The 20,767-nt window shown below is 50.2% G+C and overlaps 1 protein-coding gene across 1 annotated transcript; it reads right to left on the bottom strand.

The window, feature by feature from the left end:
* Window positions 1–542: 542 nt before the first annotated feature.
* LOC128722604 (neuroguidin) lies at window positions 543–20,106 on the bottom strand. Its single transcript, XM_053816277.1, has 4 exons — window positions 20,098–20,106; window positions 2,350–2,578; window positions 1,449–2,162; window positions 543–802 (listed from the first exon to the last, which is right to left on the bottom strand). The coding sequence occupies exons 1-4, from the start codon at window positions 20,104–20,106 to the stop codon at window positions 654–656; spliced, it is 1,101 nt and encodes a 366-aa protein (XP_053672252.1). The 3' UTR covers window positions 543–653.
* Window positions 20,107–20,767: the final 661 nt, after the last annotated feature.

The following is a 20,767-nucleotide window of genomic DNA, read 5'->3' as shown; positions in this document are numbered from 1 at the left end:
CGCTTGAGCGAGCTTTTTTCAGTTTTGATGGTTGTAGTATTATTGAAAACAAAAAAATATTCTCTTATAAATATATTATAAAAGGCTTCTCTTGTAACGTTGTAATTTGTTATCTTTTACATTATTTAGATATTTTTCATGGTTCGAGTTTTCTCTCATAGTTTAGCTTTTCTTGTTTCGCACTGCTACTGCTTTCTGGTAAACCGTAGTTTTTCTATTTTACAAACTTCCTCACGCTGCAGCTCTATTTGAACGTTTTCTAACGCATCGCCCATAGTTTTAGCCATACCCAGTTTCAAAATAAAATTTGAAGTATAGTTGTAGTATTAACTGAATAAATGCAACACAAAATATGCTGCTGCAACGAACGACAATAATTCCGAACACATAACCGAAGTCAACAAAAACTCAAAAAAGCAGCGATATGAGCTGCAAAAAAACAAAAGACAAGAAATAGTACCCTACGCTTCCTAACCGGTTCAAATTTTTCAACCGAACCGGTTCGAAGCTTTCGGTTATAGATTGAAACTTTTAGTGAGCTTTTTTTGCAGGATGCTGTGTAGTGGCTGGTACCGATGCTTCCATTTCCTGTTTTTTTCTTTCTTTCTTCCGCTCGCTCGAAGGTGCTACGTTTGTCCCCGTGGTGGGACAATTTAACGGAAGCGACGTTTCTTACCGTGCTTTTTGTTCACTTTTCCAGCTTTGCGTTTTTTTCCGCCACCACCGCCTGCAGACGTGGAAGGATAGTCTTCGTTCAGCACGCTTATATCCGTGAAGCTCGTCAGTTCATCGCCCAGAGAAGCTGAAAGAGTAAAAAAGTATATTATAAGCCGGGAGTACAGTTCTAAAAAATAAATCGTTTCTTTCGTGCAGTTTAAAACAAACGAAAAGGATCCTTTCGTTGTTCGAAATCGTTTTGCAATCAAATAAAACATTTCGTTTTGCGATAGTATAGAAACCACTCTAAAAGCTTCACATGCATGCGAGCTTTCCCGCAAGTGCTCTAAAGCTTTCGATTCGTCCTTACTAAGCGAGCTTTTACGGAGTACGAGAAATTTGCTGTCAGCTCGAAGCATCGAATGTTCCGCAAATTTCCACCAAAATTTCCCTAAACAATCTACCCATAGCAATGTATGTCTTTGATTCCTTAGCCATGCAGGACACGGACTACTTTCAAATATTCCACACAAATCCGGTATTGCTATATTAAACGTTGCGTAGCAAACGCCACAAGCAAACTGGGACAATTTAAGGACAAAGGAATAGCCGGAAAAGCAAAATAGACAAAATATTGGCTGCTCACGCTGCAAGCATCGCCATTCAAAGCGGTACAAAGACAAACAAGAAATGAACCCGTTTTTGCCGTTCGGAAAGCCCTCGCAAACAATGTCCCCGGAACGTTAAAACCAGATCAACCTCCCACCGTCCAGGATGGACTGGCAACTTACCTAGCGTCGTTAGCTTCCTGCTGCGGTGTTTGTCCGCCTTCGTGACCGGCAGGCGCGTAAGATACGTCTCCTCGTACTCCTCCCGTTCCCGCTCGCGGCGGGACAGGATCTGTTGGGCGCGCGAGCTGCTCGACAGCTCGACCGGCGTGTCCAGATACTCGTCCTTCAGATCCTGTATCAGCGACGAACCGAGGGCATGCTTTTTTGCGCGCTCCAGCTGCTTGCGGGCCCGGTCTGGCTTCGTGTCCTCGTCGTAAGGCATCGATGTCAGTTTGGGTGGCACGTACACGTCCGACTTGGAGCGTCGTGCCGCACCAGCACCATCAGCACCACCACGGTCACCGCCTGGGGCGCCTCCCTTTTTGGCCGCTTCCTTGGCGCGCTTCAGCTTCAGCATGACCTGCGCCGAGCTGTCCGAGTCGGCACCGTCGTCTGGATCGGGACCATCTTCACCGGATGCTGCCAGGGCCGCTGCCGTACTGCCACCGCCCTGGCTGGCTTCCTCGCCCGGGGCCGGCATCTGTGATATCAGGTTGGCTGGGTTCGCACGGAACGCGGTTGGATCGGCGGTGCCCGTGCTGCTGCCGGTGACGGCCGTTTTCACCAGCTTGTCGATCTGATACCGGAGCTTATAGTCGATGGGTCGGATCTTCTCCAGCACGGTTCGTATTTCTATCAGCCGATCGATCGATGGATCTTTCTCGATTCGGTGCCCTGGGAGTGAGTTGAAATTGCAAATTATAAACTGATAGAAGCTTCGCACCCTCACACATCGTCGTTCAGTGGGCGTCGTTTTGGCAAACAAATTTCAGTTTTTTTTAATGTTTAATCAACACGGCGACTCGTATTGGGAACGGTTGACGCGTGTCTCAGGTATTCGACAAAGCATATCTGCACTTACCCGAGCATTTCCGCAACACCACGTACGTCAGATTGATGAGATAGTTCAGCAGCATGTGGTACTTGATCTCGAGAAAGTTCAGCCCGTACTCGGTCGACAGCTCGCCGGTTTTCACTCGCTGCAGCATATTGCCCACCAGATCGGACACCTGCTGGAAGTTGTTGTTCATCTCGTCCAGCAATCGCAGCGCCTGCGGCAGATCCGGCTGGATGTCGTACTCGTCCAGTGCCTAGCGGGGACGAAGATACGGACGGAAAGCGGAAAGGTAAGGTTCGATCAGAGCTGCACACAGGAGAGCTAACCGTCCGTGAATACGTTCTTTTTCACTTTAAAAATCCCAACGCGAAATGCGGGTTTGGTTCGGTCGGTTCGTTTTTTACCCAGCTTCCGTCCCAAAACCCGGGACTGCTGAAAAGCATTTCCTTTTTTTTTCGTCTATGAATTCTTCATCTGACCGGGAGCCATCAATCGACAATGGCTACGGCTGCCTCGGGGGCAGTCCAACGCGTTCCAAGCTACCACCTGTCCGGGCTCAAACCGGCCAGACCGGCCGTAGCGGAGCAAACGAATTCAAAATGGAGCGAGAGAGAGAGAGCACACACACAGAGAGAAAAAAAACAGCGAAAAAAGGGCAGATCGCCATCAGCACCCACCAGGATTGTGCCAGGGGCTCGCATTTTTCGATATTAATATCAATATCAATCAAACATGCCGCGACCGGCGGCGCACATACACGGCCGTGCAGAGGTCGCCCAAAGGGGGCGAGTTCCGTCGTCCAGTTTGGTCCTTTTTCGAGCCGTTTTTTGTTGCTCCATCCTTCCACTGATCCACCAAACCCGCGTCGTCGTCCACTCAGATCGTTCGGGATTTGGGAATGGCGCAAAAATGCTATGCTCCGGAACGCGGATTCAGCGATGATGCATATTTTACGGTGCTTCCAGTCCAGTCCGACACGACGGAGTGGTGCGTTTTAGGAGATGACGGTAGAGAGCAAAAAAAATGAAATAAAATAAAATAAAACCGACTACACACCCAGTGAGCTGGAAACTGGAATCCCCTTTAAATGGGACGAGCTCACAATGAACGCGAAGCGCCATGGAGGCAGGTGCTTGTGGAGGATGCCGCTAACGAGAAAGCAAGCCTAATGAAAAGTACTGACCGGGCGGATCCTCAACTGTCCGGAATGTGGAGAAAAGCAGCCACACATCACGCAAGGGAAGCCGCGAAATGATATAAGGAACAAATTAACCTGCATGGCTTGCCGTTGAATCGCCATAATTGCAAGCTAAAAAGGCTTGCAAGCTGGGAAGCGAGTTTTGAAAAAAAAAATTCCTTTCAGTCCGTTTCCATAGACCTACGCGGTGGACGCCTTGAAATGAGGAAAACCCCAATTTTTTTGTTGGCCACATTTTGCACCATCGCTCATGCACGACGCGATGCCGGGCGCAATATATTTGTCGAAAAATATATTTTTATATGCGCAAAAAGGAAAGCGCTGTTAAGCCGCCGCCGAAGGGAAACTCAATAATCCTTTTTGCCCGATAACTGGGCACATACCCACCCCCAGCTCGTGCCGGTGGTCCTTTGTTTCTCACCCTCTCTCTCTCTCTCTTTTTCGCTCTTTCTCCCCCATTCGCACACGGTCCTTTACCGGACTGGAACGCAACTGTCGAACGCATCAATACACGGAGCACCGGTGAAATAGGCCAGAGCTCGATGTGGGGGGTGAGTTCCGTTGGGTTGGAAAGGAGAATTTAAATTGGAAACAAAAAAAACTTATGTATGTACACATCCACGCAAAGCCGAAAGACTGGGAAAATCGTCGACACACGAACAAAAAAAAAAGACTTAATAAAAATCACGCCCAGAGTGGAAGCCACACACCGCGTGTGTCCTTTTCGCGTACACACACACACCCACACGTACGCAATATACATCATCTATCCCCCATATTTCTCGATATTATTTTTCCCACCCTGTCAGCCCCTCCAACCACCCTGCCCACTCCCCCACCCGCCGCTTTACTCCACAACACTGCGAAATATACGAAAAGCCACTGGCTCGTCCTCGCGGGGGCGAGTGCGCGCGTTCGCGCTTCGCTGTTTCGCAAATAAAAAGTAAAAGATATGACGGTTCCAATTTTAAAATATAAATTTTCCCTTCCCACCATCCCCGGAATGGGAAGCGAAACGGGCAAAGTGGGAGGTAACACCCACACACACACACACACACCCGATTCTGCACCGTCGGCTAGAGCTCGGAAACCGTTGAACCGAAACACGACGGGGGCAGATCGGAACGGGTGGTTGTGGAGGGGGAAGGGGGTGGGGAGAGGGGAGGAAAATCTCGCGAATCCGACGTCCAGTCGCGACCGGACCACGGATGGCATCGCCACGCCACGCCATGTTGCGCCGGTTCAGGAAAAAGGGCAGCCAAAAGGACGAAAGAGAGAGAGAGAGCGAAAGAGAGTTACCCACACCTAAAGGACGCGGGAATCCTGGCGGTCAAGATCGGCGGCAAATGTTTGGGGGGGGGGGGGGGGTGAGGTTCGATTTGCGAAAAGCATCGAAAATGCGCCCACACCACGATGGGGGAGAAAAAGAAGAAAAAGCAGAAGAAGAGGAGGAAAAAAAAGGGTGCGCTATTATTGATTTATTTCCATTCATTTCGGGATACTTTCGCTCACCCGCCCGCGCTCACCCATTTCAGGAAAGGGCCACTGATCTGATTTTTTTTTTTGCGAGGGTGTTTTCCACCACCCACCCGTGTGTGTGTGTGGGTGTGTGTGTGTTGGGGTTGAGCCGCTTTTCCAATTATGCCTCAAATATATACACCGTCAGCGGGAAAGCATCGCCCAGCCGTCCAGGCACTCCCGGAGGGTGCATTGGTGGATGGATGGCGTGGGCGGAGGGTGCTTCCCGAAAGGACGCTTCTCCCCCCCCCCCCCTCTGTTCGGACGCGCCAAGCCAAGGGCCACATACACTCGCGCGCGTCCGATGGAAACCCCGGCGCGGTTTTACTCGCGTAGAACACCACAAATGGAAGAGCACCGGAGCGCGTTCGTCGGTGTCCAGGCTGGAAAGTTTCTTTTTTTTTACGAAGGGCGGAGAAAAACTGAACCACCCACAGCTACTGTCCGGCTGCTGGTTGAGTGGCACCCGTCGGTTGGTCCAAATATTGGAACATCGACGGTGAAATGGAACAACACATCCTGCGGGCGTTACGTGCGTGGAGTTTTGCTGGCGCTGCACAAACACACACACACACATACGGAAATTGCAACCCAAACCGCGGTGCCTTGTTCCTGCACATGCACGCACCGCTTTAACCGAGAGATGGCCGTGGCACGCGGACGCACTTGATTAATTAAATCAAATCGCAAGAACCAGCGGAGCATGGACGGAGCTGGGCGAAAAAGCACAGAGTGCGTGTGCTAGCAATGGTGCACAAATTGCAAAATTGCAATTTCAGAGGCCAGTTTCCTTCAAGCACACGGCACAAGTGAGCTCATCACCTGCTCATATTACACCACATGGGAAGCCACCTACGACAAACCGCCATCGAGCCTAGCACAAGAAAAGCTCAACAGGCGATGCAGCTCCAATGCAAAAGTTCGGTTTAAATAGCGCTCCATTTGCACGCCGTTTCAAAACGCATCACCCACCAGCTCGAAGCGTCTTAAAGCTGGCACATTTGACACACATTTCTAGTGCGGCACTACGACCTCCACAGGAGAATCCGATCGCTACTCGACGGTGGCGCATCCTGCAAAGGTTCTAATTTGTGAATCGATTAAATCAATTAAATCACCGGCGAACGGTGAACACACGAGGGAAAACCCTTCACGAGGAGGTCGATGCAAGCACCTTGTCGGCCATCTCTTTCTCTCTCTCTCTCTCGATCACTCGCCTTCGATTGTACGTCAATCGCGCACAAAAGCAGCCGCTGGGAAGCATCTTTTTCTCGCCTGCTGGCTGGGTGGTGTTGTATTACCGATGGGTGCAAACTTTTTCGCTATTGCAACGAAAGGTGCACAGTGAAACCGTACGCGTAACCTGCTGCAAATGGGGGTCGCCTTCTGCTGCCTCGGTTAAAAAGGTAGAACAGGATCAGCAGCATCCTTTTTTCCACCCACAAGGGCACAGTGCTGCGCCGCTTCTGTCCCTTCATTCATTCGGCTTCCGTTCCAATTTGTACCACCCGTTCGGAGCAGCAGAGGGTTTGGGTGGTTTAAGGGGAACCTTCGGCATCCCCTTTCCGGCTTCTCTCACTTTAACTTCGCAGCCAATCCACTCTCGCTCAATCCGTTTGATTTGGAGCGGGTCAAGCAAAAGGGAACTAAACGAAAAAAAAAATGGAGCCAGAAAGGATGGAAACAAAAACGCTACCCTATCCCAAAACCATGCAAAGCGCGCGCGGTGTACATATGTGGGAGAGATGAAGAATTAGTGCGAATGAGACAAAACAGAGAGAGAGAGCGAGAGAGAGAGAGAGAGCACAGGATGGGGAACGAAAATCCATTCTCGTGCAAAAAAAAAACAGAATCGAAATATCCTCTCAAACGCCGAACGGGCATTCGAATGGCCGCGGTGGCATTGGGGTGGAATTTTGAAACAAAAAAAAAATAGAGCCCCGTTTCGTCCTTCGCTACTTTTTTTTGTGTGTATGTAGAGTTTCCTTCCTTTTGTCCATCGTTCGCTTGCTTTTCGCGAAACCCGCACTGAACAATGCTTTGGCTCACTCGTCCGACGGACGGATGGATGGATGATTACCACGAGGAAGGGCGAGGAGAATATCAGCATTTTCCCGGGTTTCCCGATTTTTCCCCTTTTTTCCCCCCGACAAAGCGCAACCGGCGGGGGTGATAAATCCCGAACGAAGAGGAGCAAAAGAGAGAAAGAGAGACAGAGAATGGATTGAAGGTGGAAAAAAAAACACTCGCGAGCACCCCAACAGAGAAAGAGAAGATGGAACACACCGTTTCGATACACACAAGCACAATCGAATCGTGGCGAACCGCGCCATTCATTCGTCCTGGCGACACGTACCCACACACCCACACACACACACACCCACTCGGGGGGGACATGAGGTGCCACGTTCGATGACGATTGCCAGACCAGAGCGCTCGGTTGGCCAGTTTAAGGCACACATAAACAACTGGGGCCCCGAAACTGCTCCTGAGTCCTGGGGAATTTACCAACAAAAAAAATCCACCCACTCACCCCCCCCCCCCACACACACACACACACTCGTGTGTGCGACACTAACCAGCTTCTCCCCCCACTCGGGGAAAGTGGGACGCAAAACGACAGGACACACAGGTGTCCCGTTGCCTCTGCCTCTGCGAATCCTGTCGATCTGTCGATCCTGTCGCTCGTCCTTTTTTTTTTTTTGACGGGAGTGTGGTGGGCAAAAATGGGGAGAAAAATCACACGAAGGACACGTGACCGGGGAACCGTGGAACGGATGGGTCCGTCGTGCCAGGACGACGCATAAAAGCGAGCCCGCTTTTTAAAAGCTCTCGCGTGATGGAGAATGAGGAAAAAAAAATGGGTACCAAATGGGTGCGTGGGAGGCAAGGACGAACGTCGCTCGCTTATTTTCCATCATTCGCTCTTTCTCTCTTTTCCCGTTGTGCTTTAAATCATGTAGCACGCATCCGGCACCGGGGAAAAATGCAATCCATACGGTGGCAGCATTCGTGGAGCTTGAAAGCACTCGAGAAGAGGTCCTTCTTCCCATGGTACCCAAGCAATAGGACCTGCAGGCTTGTCTCCTCCACGTGCGCGCGTGTTAGCTGCATCCAACCGAGCAGCGAGGACATGTGAGATGCACTGGGGGGGGAAGAACAAAAAAAAACAAAATACTACCCAACCCCCAACGACGAACGAACGGGAAGCCAGATGAAAAAGCACATCAAACAGGCGAGGCATACCAAAGAATAAAAAAAAACAGGGAGCTGGAAACCCGCTCCGTCAGTACAAAATGCCACAGCGAATACCGTCAAACGTGAACCGTATCGACGAAAAAGGATACGGCACCGCGAAAGGGGTTCCAAAAACAAGGACGCGCAAGCAAAACCTAACAACAACGAAAAAAAAAACCGCCTCCACTGTGCTCTCGCGTTCTCGCTCGCACAGATGGTCAGTTTTTCGATTCGAAAGCCCCCACACCCCTGCTTATAGGTTTTCCGGCGGCTACCAGTGGTGGATGATTTGTTTTTTTTTTTTGCTGCTGTGCCTTCCAATCGCGCCCACACGTGTGTGGAGCCGGTGAGCGGTGTGAGCACACACATACACGACGACCCATCGGCCACCTCGTTCTCTCTCTCTCTCTCTCTCTCTCACATCGTTCGTTCCACCTGCCTGTTCATCACACTCACGTTCGCTCGTCAACGAGCCACCCGTGACAGGATGCAGCAGGACATGCACAGTGCGGCACCAGGACACGCGTGGTCCTCAAACCCAGCTCACGAGCCCGACAAACCGATGCATCGCATCCGAAAAGGACACGGTCAAGCGCGCGCGCGTCATGTATTGATGATGGACCGACCGACCAACCGACCGAAACGCTCGTCCGTCCGCATATAGCTTATATGCCCACACGAAAATGCATGCACGCCGGGCAGGCCTTGATACGCAGCAAACACCCACACACACATACAGGCGCGCGCGCGCGAGCTCGGCTGGGATCGATTCGAGCTGATGCTGCTGCACCGGATGCAAAAATCAAAAGCTCTCTCTTGCTCCCCCCGGGTCGGAGCACCGATCGGTGGCGGTGGCCGTCGAAATTAATTCATTTCCATTTAAGCAATATGTGTTGCTTTTTCTCGTTCATTCGTGCCCGCTTTCAACTCACTGGCTGGTGGTTCGAAAGCTTCGAGCAAGCAGCAAAAGCATACCGTTCCCATAAGCAGGTGGTTTTTCCTGCACTAAAAGGCATCTTTTTGCATCGGATCTCGCATTTAATTGTGTTTGCTTTTAATAATGAATAACAGCTTTTTAAAAAGGAAAAACCGAGATCCCACACCCCAAAAAGGGGACACCCTGGTTGAGGCTTGTGCGTAACAAATCCATAGCTGCAGCTGCAAACGGACGCGATTTATCCTGATAAATCGACGTCCTGACGTCTTTTAACCACAGCATGGTGCTGCTGTTCCTGCTGCAGGACCACGAAGGACACGGCACGCCGCTGATTCCGCCGATATGAATTTCAAATGTCAATCACGATTCAATTTTAGCCCATTGCAACGCGCGACCCTCATCGCATATTACGCGCGCCCGCCGAACGGCATTTGTATCGATCGGAAAATGGGAAAAATGGGAGGCCTGGGCCGGCGGACACGAGCCAGTTTTCCACCACGGGACTGTCGCCTCCCAAACCCGCTTTTTGCGGGCGATGAACGGGAAATGAAATGTGCACGGGACACTCACTCGGTAGAGATGACGGATGGATTTGCGCGACCGTTTCGAAATGCGAAAGGGCCAATCGCCCATTCCGCCCCCACCACCCAACAACACACACATACGTGCACGCGCGCAAAAGGACGTCACATTCGCGGGTGGTGCTGTTTACTTTATCACGCGTCACCGTCGATAAAACCCGCCGCGCGAACATTGTGTGTGTTGACCGGGAAGAAACGGTTGGTTTCCCTTCGGGGCCAATTTTTGGACACCGGTGGTGGAACCCGTGGTCCGATACCATATACACACATATATATATATCTATACATATACATGTCAAAGTTCGCCAACCACGGCAAAAGGCGCCGAGAGCTGGAGAGCCCAGCATCCGAATTTTGGTCGTGGAACGATTCCGGAATCCATCAGTCGAATAACATTTAATTTAGCTGCCAAGCTGGGGAAGGCGAGCCCCCTTTTGCGTCTGATGGATCCGTTCTGAGGTGTCCACATCACCGTGTGCTGGGGACGCCATTTCTCTGTGTGTTTTTTCTTTCTCTCCTTCTCTCTGTCTCTCTCTCTCTTTGCGCCACACAATCCACCAATCGATCGGTACGCTCACTCAATCAATAATCGAACAGACGATTTGAGGCGCGGTGGCCACGCCGAGGTGGAAATTTGCTTACGGGAAAAACATCCGTCGGTGGTCGTGCGCGTTATTAGAAGGGTTGAGAATAGTTTTCCCTATATACGTTTGCTGGGGTCAGGTTTGTTTTGCGCTTCTTTTTACCGTGCCCTCTCTTCAAGCTGGCTGGCTGGCTGGTTGGGTTCGCGTTCGCGTTACATTCCGCGCGGCCATTCCAACGGTAGGAATGAAATTAAATTTTCATTCCAAACCACCGGCCCGGTTCGTGTTGTCGAACAAACGCGCGCGGAGTTGCGTTTTTAGTTACGCTCGGTGAGCCGGAAGAAATGTGAAAATATGGGCAGCTTTTCTGTACACTTTTTCCACAAACTAGTTAGATCGCTTTCCAAATTCGATTGCGAGAGCGTGCGCGCGCGCGTTTGTGCATCCTTCGCCAACTTCGCGGCAACCACAAGAAGGTGCGTTTCAAACAATCGCATTTTATGGTTCACTTTGCATGATCAATAGACGCGAAACCCCCCTCGTGAAAGGCGACTGTCATCGAGGTGCAGGAATATAGGAAAATAATTGGATAGGACTTTTAATGAAAAAACCGCATCAAACCGAAAATATGATTACCAGCCACGTTGTAGCCACCTCGATGCTGGGTACAGCAGCAGCGTTATTGTACAAAATTGAGCGGCTCACAACAATTGGCAAAATTTCCATTTTAATTGAACGGGATGCGTTAAATAATCCTGATTACTTGCATACACATTCCGGCTTCCCAGCCAGACAGCGGTAATAAACAAAAATTAAATCCTTTTTTTCCTCAAATTTTTCATACATTTTCCATCAAGCCGATGGCTATCAAAAGCAAAAAATGCGAGAAAAAAAATACCGACAGAAACAAAAACAACAACACTTTTGCAATTTACCAAAGAATCGTACTTGTTTTTTTTTCTGTCCATAAAATGAAAAATACACAATCTCATCTGCATAAGCAGACCCGCCACCGCCGCCGCCGGCATTGTTGAGCGAATAAATTGGCATTTCATCCGAAAATGCCATCAGCACACCCCCGCCCCACTGCAAAATGGGAATTAAATTTGGACCCCACCTGCAATCCATCCCCTCGAGGGTTGCATAATGCACCAAAAATTTGAATAATCATCTACAATGTGCAGCGTCGTGCGTGTGCGTGGGGGTCCGCATAGGTGGATTGCCGCAGAACGCGGGCTTGCATTTATTTATGCCGAAAAAAAAAATTAACAAAAATTCGACATGTTTCAATTTCGTTTTTTTTTATTTGAAAATACTCTCAATGTCCACCACCCTATATGGCAGTGCGTACCACTGCTGCCATAATGATACATTATTTACCGGCGCAATTTATTCCGTCTGCAAAAGCGATAACGACACATTTTCATTAAAACTGCAATAATAGTCCCCCATCGCATGCCCCTCGAACCCATCGTTCGCTCAACAACTCCCGCACCCACGCCCGCAGGGATTAACGTTACGGGGGTGGGAGAGCTGGCATGCGGCGAGTGCTCAGAACTAACACGAACCCCCACCCCAAAATAGCAACAACAGCAACAAAAAATACAATGTTATCCTCCCGGTGCTGGTCCCTGCCCACAGGCCGTAAATTCGAAATTATTTCCATCCCCACCCCACCCGCCACACATCAAACGGGAAAAAAATAAAAATGAAAGGGAAAAAAAACACAAACTGCGTGCATTCGATATTATAATCGCACATTTTCGCACAACTGCACCAAGTGGACCGTGGAAAACCGAGGAAAACTCCCCATCCTGATGGTGGGGAGGTGGTTGTGTGCCCTGCTTACTGCACACCACATCCATTGCACACACGAAGGAATCCATGCAAGCTAGCTGGCGGAAAAACGGATAATATTTCCAATATATGTACGGGCCAGTGGCGTTTGTGAAGTATATATGCAACCAAATAGATATGTATATATTTATATACCCATCGCACATATTTTCAAACGCACTCGCAGCCTATCGCTTTTATGCGTCTCGCTCGTTCCCGGGTACCCCGCTTTTCGGGTGCATACATTCGAAACTGCATTCAATGCAGTTCGGTTTCTACGCACCCGCCTCCCAGAAGCGGGTAGGTGGAGCGGCAAACAAACCAAGCGCGCGGATCTCGCATTTAATTTCGGCAACCGAATTAAAATCGCATGCATTTCCACAGCCTACTGGGGAGAGAGGGCAAAATAAAGAAGAAGAAAAAAAAGTATACATGAGCGCAGTTCCAAAGTCAAACACATACACACACCCACACATGCGAACGCATCCGTCGATCGAAATGCAGTTTTCGATGCACGGAATAATACACCCCACTCTCACGCCCCCCCCCCCCCCCCCTCCCACCAATCACTCACTCATGCGGTCGTTATCGAGTCGATATTCGGACGCTTTTTCGCTGGAAAATGGCGCAAGCGACGCACCATTCGTGGCGCCAGTAAACGAGGGGATTGGCAGGAACCGGGAGAGTGAGTGCAGTTTGGTTCCTGCTCTACTTTTGCTTCTTCGTTTTTCACTCGCGCCAACTCGTACGCAAACTGCACCCAGGGGTAAGCGGCTTGGGTTTCACTGCATGGGCGCACACTGGAATTGTTGTTGGTGAAGTACGAAAAGGGGAAAAAAGAAAAACCGTGCACAAAAGTATATCAATTTATTTATGCACGTATACGTTTATATGTATATATATATATATAAATTCCCAACTCCCAACATCGCGCTACCAGGTGCGACCGGTACCGGGAGGAACCGAAGCGGAAGGACGCAAAAGGACACCACAACCCGCGGAGACCCAACGCGCACAAAAAAAAAAGAAATGAAAGCAAAACAAACACCCACCCGACCCTCGACCCGAGGAAAACGGAGGGAAAACTGTTCTGCATAGGGAATTGCGCGAATATGCAGAATGCGAAATGTAATCAGCGAGCGAACGGACGCGCGTATGCTCCTGCTGTGGGTGTGTGTGTCGATGTGTGGGTGTTCGTTTTGGTGAAAGGACACCAGTAACAGGACAACGCCATGCATTGTCGGTAGCGGTGAAAGCGAGCGAAGGCACACTTTGGTTGGGCGCGCTCGATCGAGCAACGACGGTGCACCATGGACGGGGGGGGTGTGGGTGGGTGTGGTAACGGGTCGCGAAAACCATCCGCGCTCGAAAGGACCCCTCACTTCAACAACAGGATAGTCGTTCGCTCTCCCCGCGTGGAAGCGGCACACAAAAACTGCATAAATATTGATTGCATAATGAAACACAAACACACACACATACACAACACCGGGAGAACAGGCAACAAAAAAGTCGCGAAAAACTCAAATGAATAGCGGGAAAACGATAACTGGGTGCTTCTCGTGGGGGTACTGCCCACCAACGCCCAACCACCCACCCACCCACAGACAGACGTACACACACATGTACGTGAAAAGCGCGGTGTTCGTTCGCGGAACTCGCGCGAGATGGATGCTACGCGCAGTGGCCCACCTCCTACTGGCCGCCCCCCGTCAGCCAGCGTACCCGGAAAATCCTGGGGACCAGTGAAACGAATTTGACCACCAACGCCCAACGCGACCAGGAACACGCTTTGGTGAAGGACCAAACACATACACATACACGCGCGCAACCCACCACCGGCGGGCGAATCAATGAAGGGTGATATTGATTTATTTGCATCCCGTTCACTCTCTCTCTCTCTCTCTCTCTCTCTCTCTTTGGTCTCGCTTTTTTTTCACGGGAATGCCTACCAAACTACGAAAAACAGTAGCATTGTTGTCCTGATGGAACATGACATGTTTTCATCGCACCCTCCCTTTGCGGGTTTTGCTGCTGCTGTTTGGTCAAACATATTTCGCTTGCCATGCAAAATGCCTACCAAAGGTCCTCCCACACAAACACCTGCTAGTGGCCACCCCCTGGCGTTCAAAGGCGCTATATTATGTTGCAGCACTTGTTTCGGGACAATGCAAACTGAAACCAATATGGTTACATGAACGACCAATCGCTGGAAGAATCGCGCTGCTTTTTTGCTAAAAGTCAAACAAAAAAAGGGTTCTTTATCTACCGATAGTGTAATAGAAACAAAGGCATACGTCTTGGAAATTGAAACAAACGAAGCGTTAATGAAATAAAGCATTGATGTAAGTGTACAATCAACATATCGATGTGCATTCATTGCATTAAAAACAAGCCATTCGGCCACACTGCATCCAACAACGGAACGAGGATGCAAACGTTCAAGAAGCAAAACTAACCGCTTCTTTCCCTTTTTCTCCGCTTGCTAGTACAGTTGTTCCACAAACTTGACCCACAAACCCCGACCCCCAAATGCCGAACGAAACGGCATCGTCCAATCGATGGGCAAAAGAACGGCGAAAAGTCAACCACCACCCACATGCACCGGACACTCTTTCCTTCCATTTCCATTTCTCGGAGACCCATGCTGCGGTGGAAATGCCCTCCCACTTGTTCGCAAATAAAAGACAAACCACCCAACCACCCACACCGAACCACCACAAGAAAAGGGCACGTCGCGTGCGCACAAGAAAGCGAGCGAGCGAACGAGCGAACGAGTTTGAGCTCCTTCAAGAAGCGACGAAATTCATTCATAACACCGAAACTCTCCCACGGCGGGCCATCGTAGTAATGGCGTGGCCAAATAGTAGCCACCCCGATAGTAGCAGGCAACGCCGGGAAAAGCTAACGAGAGTAAAAAGCACACAAAAAAGAAGAAGAAAAAAACTGGCCAATGATAAGCACCGGTGGAGGCGAGTCCTTCATCGTCCTCGTCGTCGTCGTCGTCGTCGTCGTCGTCGTCATCGCCGGAGAGTCATAGAGAGTCCATTTATATGCGCTCTGGCAGCGTCGGGCCACGGTCACCGATGCCGTACGGATGCCGTCATGTGGAAAGCAGTCAATGGGGCTGAGTGAGTGAGGCCAACGAGAGGGCCAAAAAAAAAGAAACATAACCAAGGACGAAACCCTTTTTCCGACCGATCCGCGCCACCGCGATCAATTACGCTATCTTACGCCGAGCGCGAGTTTCGCGCGCGTACTCGCGTGTCTGTTTTTCGCGCTGCTGGCGTAGCGCAAGAGCCACAAGACGAAGAAAAACGTCTGCCTCGTCTGCGTGGAAACGAGTAGCGCAATGGAAAGATTTCCTTTCTCGCTCTCTCTTTCGCTTTATCTTTTCCCGACGGTGGTGGTGGTGTATGAATTTTCCGGCACACGGCCAGAACGTGGAACGGATGCTCGCGTTTGTGGTTGCTTCTAGCTCAAAGTTCGATGTTTCTCGAGATTCTCGAGCTTAAAAGGTTCAGAAAAAGGGGCTAATTGAAACGGTGCCGTAAACCCGTGCCGTACTCGTACGCGTAACTTAATTATTAAAAATAACGCTCATCAAAGCAAATATGGCGGCGAATATTTCATCCAACATGTGACCATTTTCCGGCTGGAGGTCCTTCTTACAATTAACGCAGGACGCAGCACGGTGAACAACGACCAAGGGTGGTGGAAAATTTGATCCCTTCACGGGACGCGCCGCGGCATCATCAGTGTGTTGGTATCGACGATCCCGACGATGGTTCGGTGCATCACGCGGTATCCCTTCGTTCCGGAAACGGGACATTAGCTTCCTTGCTACTTTCGCTGTCCTCTTGATCCCAAGGGAGCGAAACCCGGGCTATCCCGCAAGGGAATCGTCGGCAGGACACGTGATGCTAACAATCGTTACGCCATAAATCAATCGCCTATCCCAGGACGAGAGCAGCGTCGTCGGTTCGCAGCCACCACAACGGGGCAATGGGATTTTAATAAATTTCTTTACCAAGCTTTCGAAAATGTGAACACTCGAGCGACACCCGATAAATCAAGCGTGGCTCACAATTTTTAATTTAAAACTCCCCTCAAAATTGAATAAACACCAACAAACGACATCGGCGAGAGCTCCAAAACTCCAGCCGATTTAGTCGACATTTTCCAATTCCAGCCACCCGCCAGGGGGGAGTGAGAGTTTTGGTTGTGCGCTGTTCGTATTTGCGTAACATGCAATTCGTCCTTCGATGCTCGCGGATCCAACGGGCCAGCCATCCAAAAACCGTCCCGTTCATCGGCACCAGATGTTGCGAACGGTCGCATCTCAAACGCACCCACACACATACACGTGCGTGTGCGCGCGCGTCGGCCACGCGTTATCCTTGCGTGGGACGCGTCCTGCGTCCGGGAACTAGAACGAGCCCCGGCCGATCGGCCGCAAATGTGGCTATAGGCCTACGGAGCCCTCATTTTTTTGTGTGTGTGTATGCGCCCCATGAGCAAGTCCGCTCGTTGCGGTCGTTGTCCTTTTTGTTTGCCCTCTCAGGGCGAGTGGTGCCGGCAAAAACCCCGATCCGTCCCAGGGAAAAAGGGACACGCATACAGGACCGAACGTGGCCACGGTTGCCAATTGGCGTTCCATTTTGGGACGATGCAGCCGGATTTGTGTGTCTGGGTGCGTGTGTGTGTGCCCCGGATGTGCCTTCGTTGGCCAGAACCGTGAGCCTTTGGATCGTCGGTTTGGCGAATGGTTCGATCTCTTTCACTTTTCCGAGGCTCGAAACCGGGCGAATGCAATTCCCCACGTAAGCGGAAAAACTCGCCCACGGATGGCAGGATTCAGCAACGAAATGGCGGCGGCCATCGGAATCGACAGGTTGAGGGAATGATACAAAATCGATGACGATCGTCCTTCGCTCGCTTCGTTAAGGAGAGCTTATTATATAGCTTTGCTGGACAAGCTACTTAAGCAAACGCTTTAAGCCGATAGAGGCGGTTAATGAGGTTTTTGTTTTTGATTTATCCTACTTCGCCTTATTGCTTAACAAGCCCAATTTGCTTAACAAACGCCATCCATTTCTATCTCGACAAGGGGAAGTAGAATGAATAAAAAAAGATTCACGTTGCGATCGTAAACCACGTCTCTCCAACCACAAGCCTCGCCACACACACGAAAATAAAAAAAAAACAACCACAAATTAAATCAAACGAAAACACTGCACTCCCCCAAAACGGTGGCAAATATGTTGTTTGTATGAAATTTGAATTTTTGCACACGCTCCCGCCCCTTTAAGCCCTCCTACCGTGCGTTTGCTCTACCCGCGTGTTTTTATTAAAAAATTTAAAAATATTAATACCCGCCCGGTGGCGATTTTGGAGGCGACCGTGGGGTTCCCCCACCCCTTCCACCCGGTGGTGCGGGACAACAGCGGGACAAACGACAAAAGGACCCCACACACACACACACCCGCGTCTCGGCTGCGTCACGCCGGTCGAACGCCGCCAACAGGGACGATGAATCCCTTCGCTTCGACGGAACGAAACGCACCGGATGGTGTTCCTGGCCATGCGTGCGTGTGTGTGTGTGTGTATGCGTAACCCGCTCGCTTTTCCGGATTCCCCCCACCCCCTTTAGCCATCGTTCCGCGAACGCAAACGCAACGAAAAACGCATGAATCTACGCATCACACGAACCCCGGGGAAGGGTCTCTCGAGCCAGGACACTCTCTCTCTCTCTCTCTCTCTCGCTCTCGCTCTTCTGCAGCTCGAGTGCAAGGACAAAGTTTAATAAAAATTCTATCACACACTACGGCGTGGAATCGTGCAGCTAGTGAAGGGGGGTTGGGACGTTTTTCCACCCCTTTTTCCTTGCCATTGCACTCCACCGGGCGCTGGATGTGTCGTTTGGCGCGCGCGCGTGTGTATGAGTGTTTTTTTTGTTGAGGTTCTTCCATCGCCGTTTTCCACCTCCCGATATGGCGTATACATTTTGTTTTTCTAGCGTTTTTTTTTCACTCTTCCTTTTTGCATGAATCTCGACGCTGGGAGGGCACGAAAGGACGCACCAGGAGGGCAGCCATTCGGTGTGAGTCCTTTGAGGCATGAAGGCATGCATGCTCACACTTGGGCCCACCGCACAAGAGCAGGAGCACCCCGTGGCCAAGTCGTCCCTTTGTTGAGCTGGACGTACTCGGCAGCAAATGAAGGACGATTTGTGCGCTCCGTTGCCAGTGCCGGAGTGTAGAGCTGACGCTGAGGTGAACCCAGAATGGTCGGGAATTCATCAAAGCTTAACGGGATCCTGTCGCAACGCTGAAACCGGGTGGCCGGTTTGTCGTTACAGCGAATTGATCAATCACAAAGCAGAAAAGCGCCTACAGGACTCGCTTTGGGAGGGTGTTGGACGTAAAACGTCACGATTGTGGTTGGGAAGATGCGAAACACGTTGGGGGGTACAGGTGAGCGAGAGAAAGGACACAACAGCGTACCAAAGTGGACAAATAGGACGACAAACCTAGCCAATTATTTGGGGACAGTGAGCTGAGGTGAGAAATGTTTCCATCCATGACCATCTTAAGGCATCTTTGAATCGTTCCGAGTAACGAGCCAATTTTGAAGAATATTTTATGCCAAACTGCATTTATCTATCAAGCAATAAATGCTGTATAACATGATTTTTTATATTCTTTGTGCGTCAGTGCACAATTATTGATGGGAATGGTTATCCTTTCTGCATTCTATTTGCAATTTATGATGCAGAAAACTTTTTTCTACGATCAGTTACATTAAAACGGATGCATTATAAGTGTTTGGACAAATACATTTCGCCTGAACTGCTTCATAACTTATAATAAAATAATCAACGAATTAATTGTTCTTCATATTCATTTATATCCGCAAGCTGAAGAATGATTTTACAAAGGAAGTGCTGTACTGATGATAATCAAACGCATCTCTTTTGCTCACCCATCCCATCGATGGCTATTACTGAGAGCGGAAAACAAAGTGATACGATGGTACTTAATACATTTGCCAGCTACTCCCAACGGATGAACGACAGACATTCTTATTAAATCCTATCATCCACAACATCACTAACAACATCATCATCATCATCATCATCATCACACACATCATGTTTGCCTTCGTCGGCACTTTAGCAATTTTCCAAATGCAAACGAATTCCCTGCCGGTGCGTCCCGCGATCTAATGGAAGGACTTTGGAGTCCTGGCCGTCGTGCCGTATCCAAGCCGTACGGAGAGCCATCCGCTGGAGCCGCCAGGGATCGTGAAAAATGGCCGCGAACAAGAGGATGATGCACCGCAAATCCTGCCATTATAATTTCTTTTTTTTTGTTTGTGTGTGAAGGTTTTATCCTTTCGATATTAACTCACACAGACGTGCCGAGTGTGCGGGACCGGGGGACCGGTAAAAGGACAAGAACCGTCGAAAACAGGATTCGAATGTTGGCGACGTCCCGCGACAGGACGCGACGCGGAACATAACCGTGTCCTGCAACGAATGCACGAACCGATCCCCGTTTGTATTATTTTTGACGGTAGGAGAGCAAAAAAAAGCCCACAAATACACACTCGCGCTGCTTTTATTCCCCCGGCAAAGGACCTCCGAATGTCCCTTCGCCCTGTGTTACTCGAAAATCGGTTGAACAACCCTCCGGAAACGCGCACCCTACCAACGCGCGGGGCTTTTGGAAGCGTACTCTTTATCGTCCTGGGACGGGCCCACATACAATCACAGAGCGAAGAACACACAAGCGAACGAGCGACCGGTAACCCCCGAGGCGAAGGGAGAAGCTGAAGAATCCGCTTTCCTGAACCTAGCCCATGCCGTCCTTCATTTACCTGCACCATTTTTAAAAATGCTCCTTTGCTGCGTTTATACACCGTTGCCGTTGCCTGCTGATGGGACCGGGATTTCTTCGCCACCCGGCTCGGTTGCGCGCTGGTTTCTGCCGCGTGCGATTCCTTCGTGCGTACGTACACGCAAAAAAAGGACACTTGGCCGATCCGCTCCGTCGTCCTGCGTTGTCCTTTCTACCGCGTGTCCTTTCGACCGTTGGGGGAAAGTTGGAGAGTTGGGGTTCTTGCTGTTTACTTTCACCAAACTCGTAACCAAGGCGAAAGTGCACGGCCTGCTGCAACAGGACCTGGAATGTCTGGTTGCACCGACTTTCAGCTCGCGAGCAGTTTCTGGGGGCGTTATTTATTTGGCCGTTGGTAAACCTGATCGTTGTCCCGTCCCGTTGCGGTTTGATTCCGTCGCACAAGTTGCATTTGGATGAGGCGGGAACACACACGCACACACGTGGTTTCACTGCGTAAAACTGCACTTTGCACCGTTACTGCGTAGATGATGGTGTGTCGTTCTATGGCACACTACGATCGCAGAAATGGGGGAACTAAACAAAACAAAACAAAACAAATAAAACAAAACAATATACTAATTGCACACGCGACCGCGGACCGGGAACAATCGAATCCTTCGTTCGCCTGCAGAACGTGTGGGTGGCCT

Source organism: Anopheles nili, chromosome 3 (assembly GCF_943737925.1).
Source record: "Anopheles nili chromosome 3, idAnoNiliSN_F5_01, whole genome shotgun sequence".
Lineage (NCBI taxonomy): Eukaryota > Metazoa > Arthropoda > Insecta > Diptera > Culicidae > Anopheles > Anopheles nili.
Note: the sequence above shows the minus strand (reverse complement) of the source record. Positions and strands in the feature narration are given on the sequence as shown.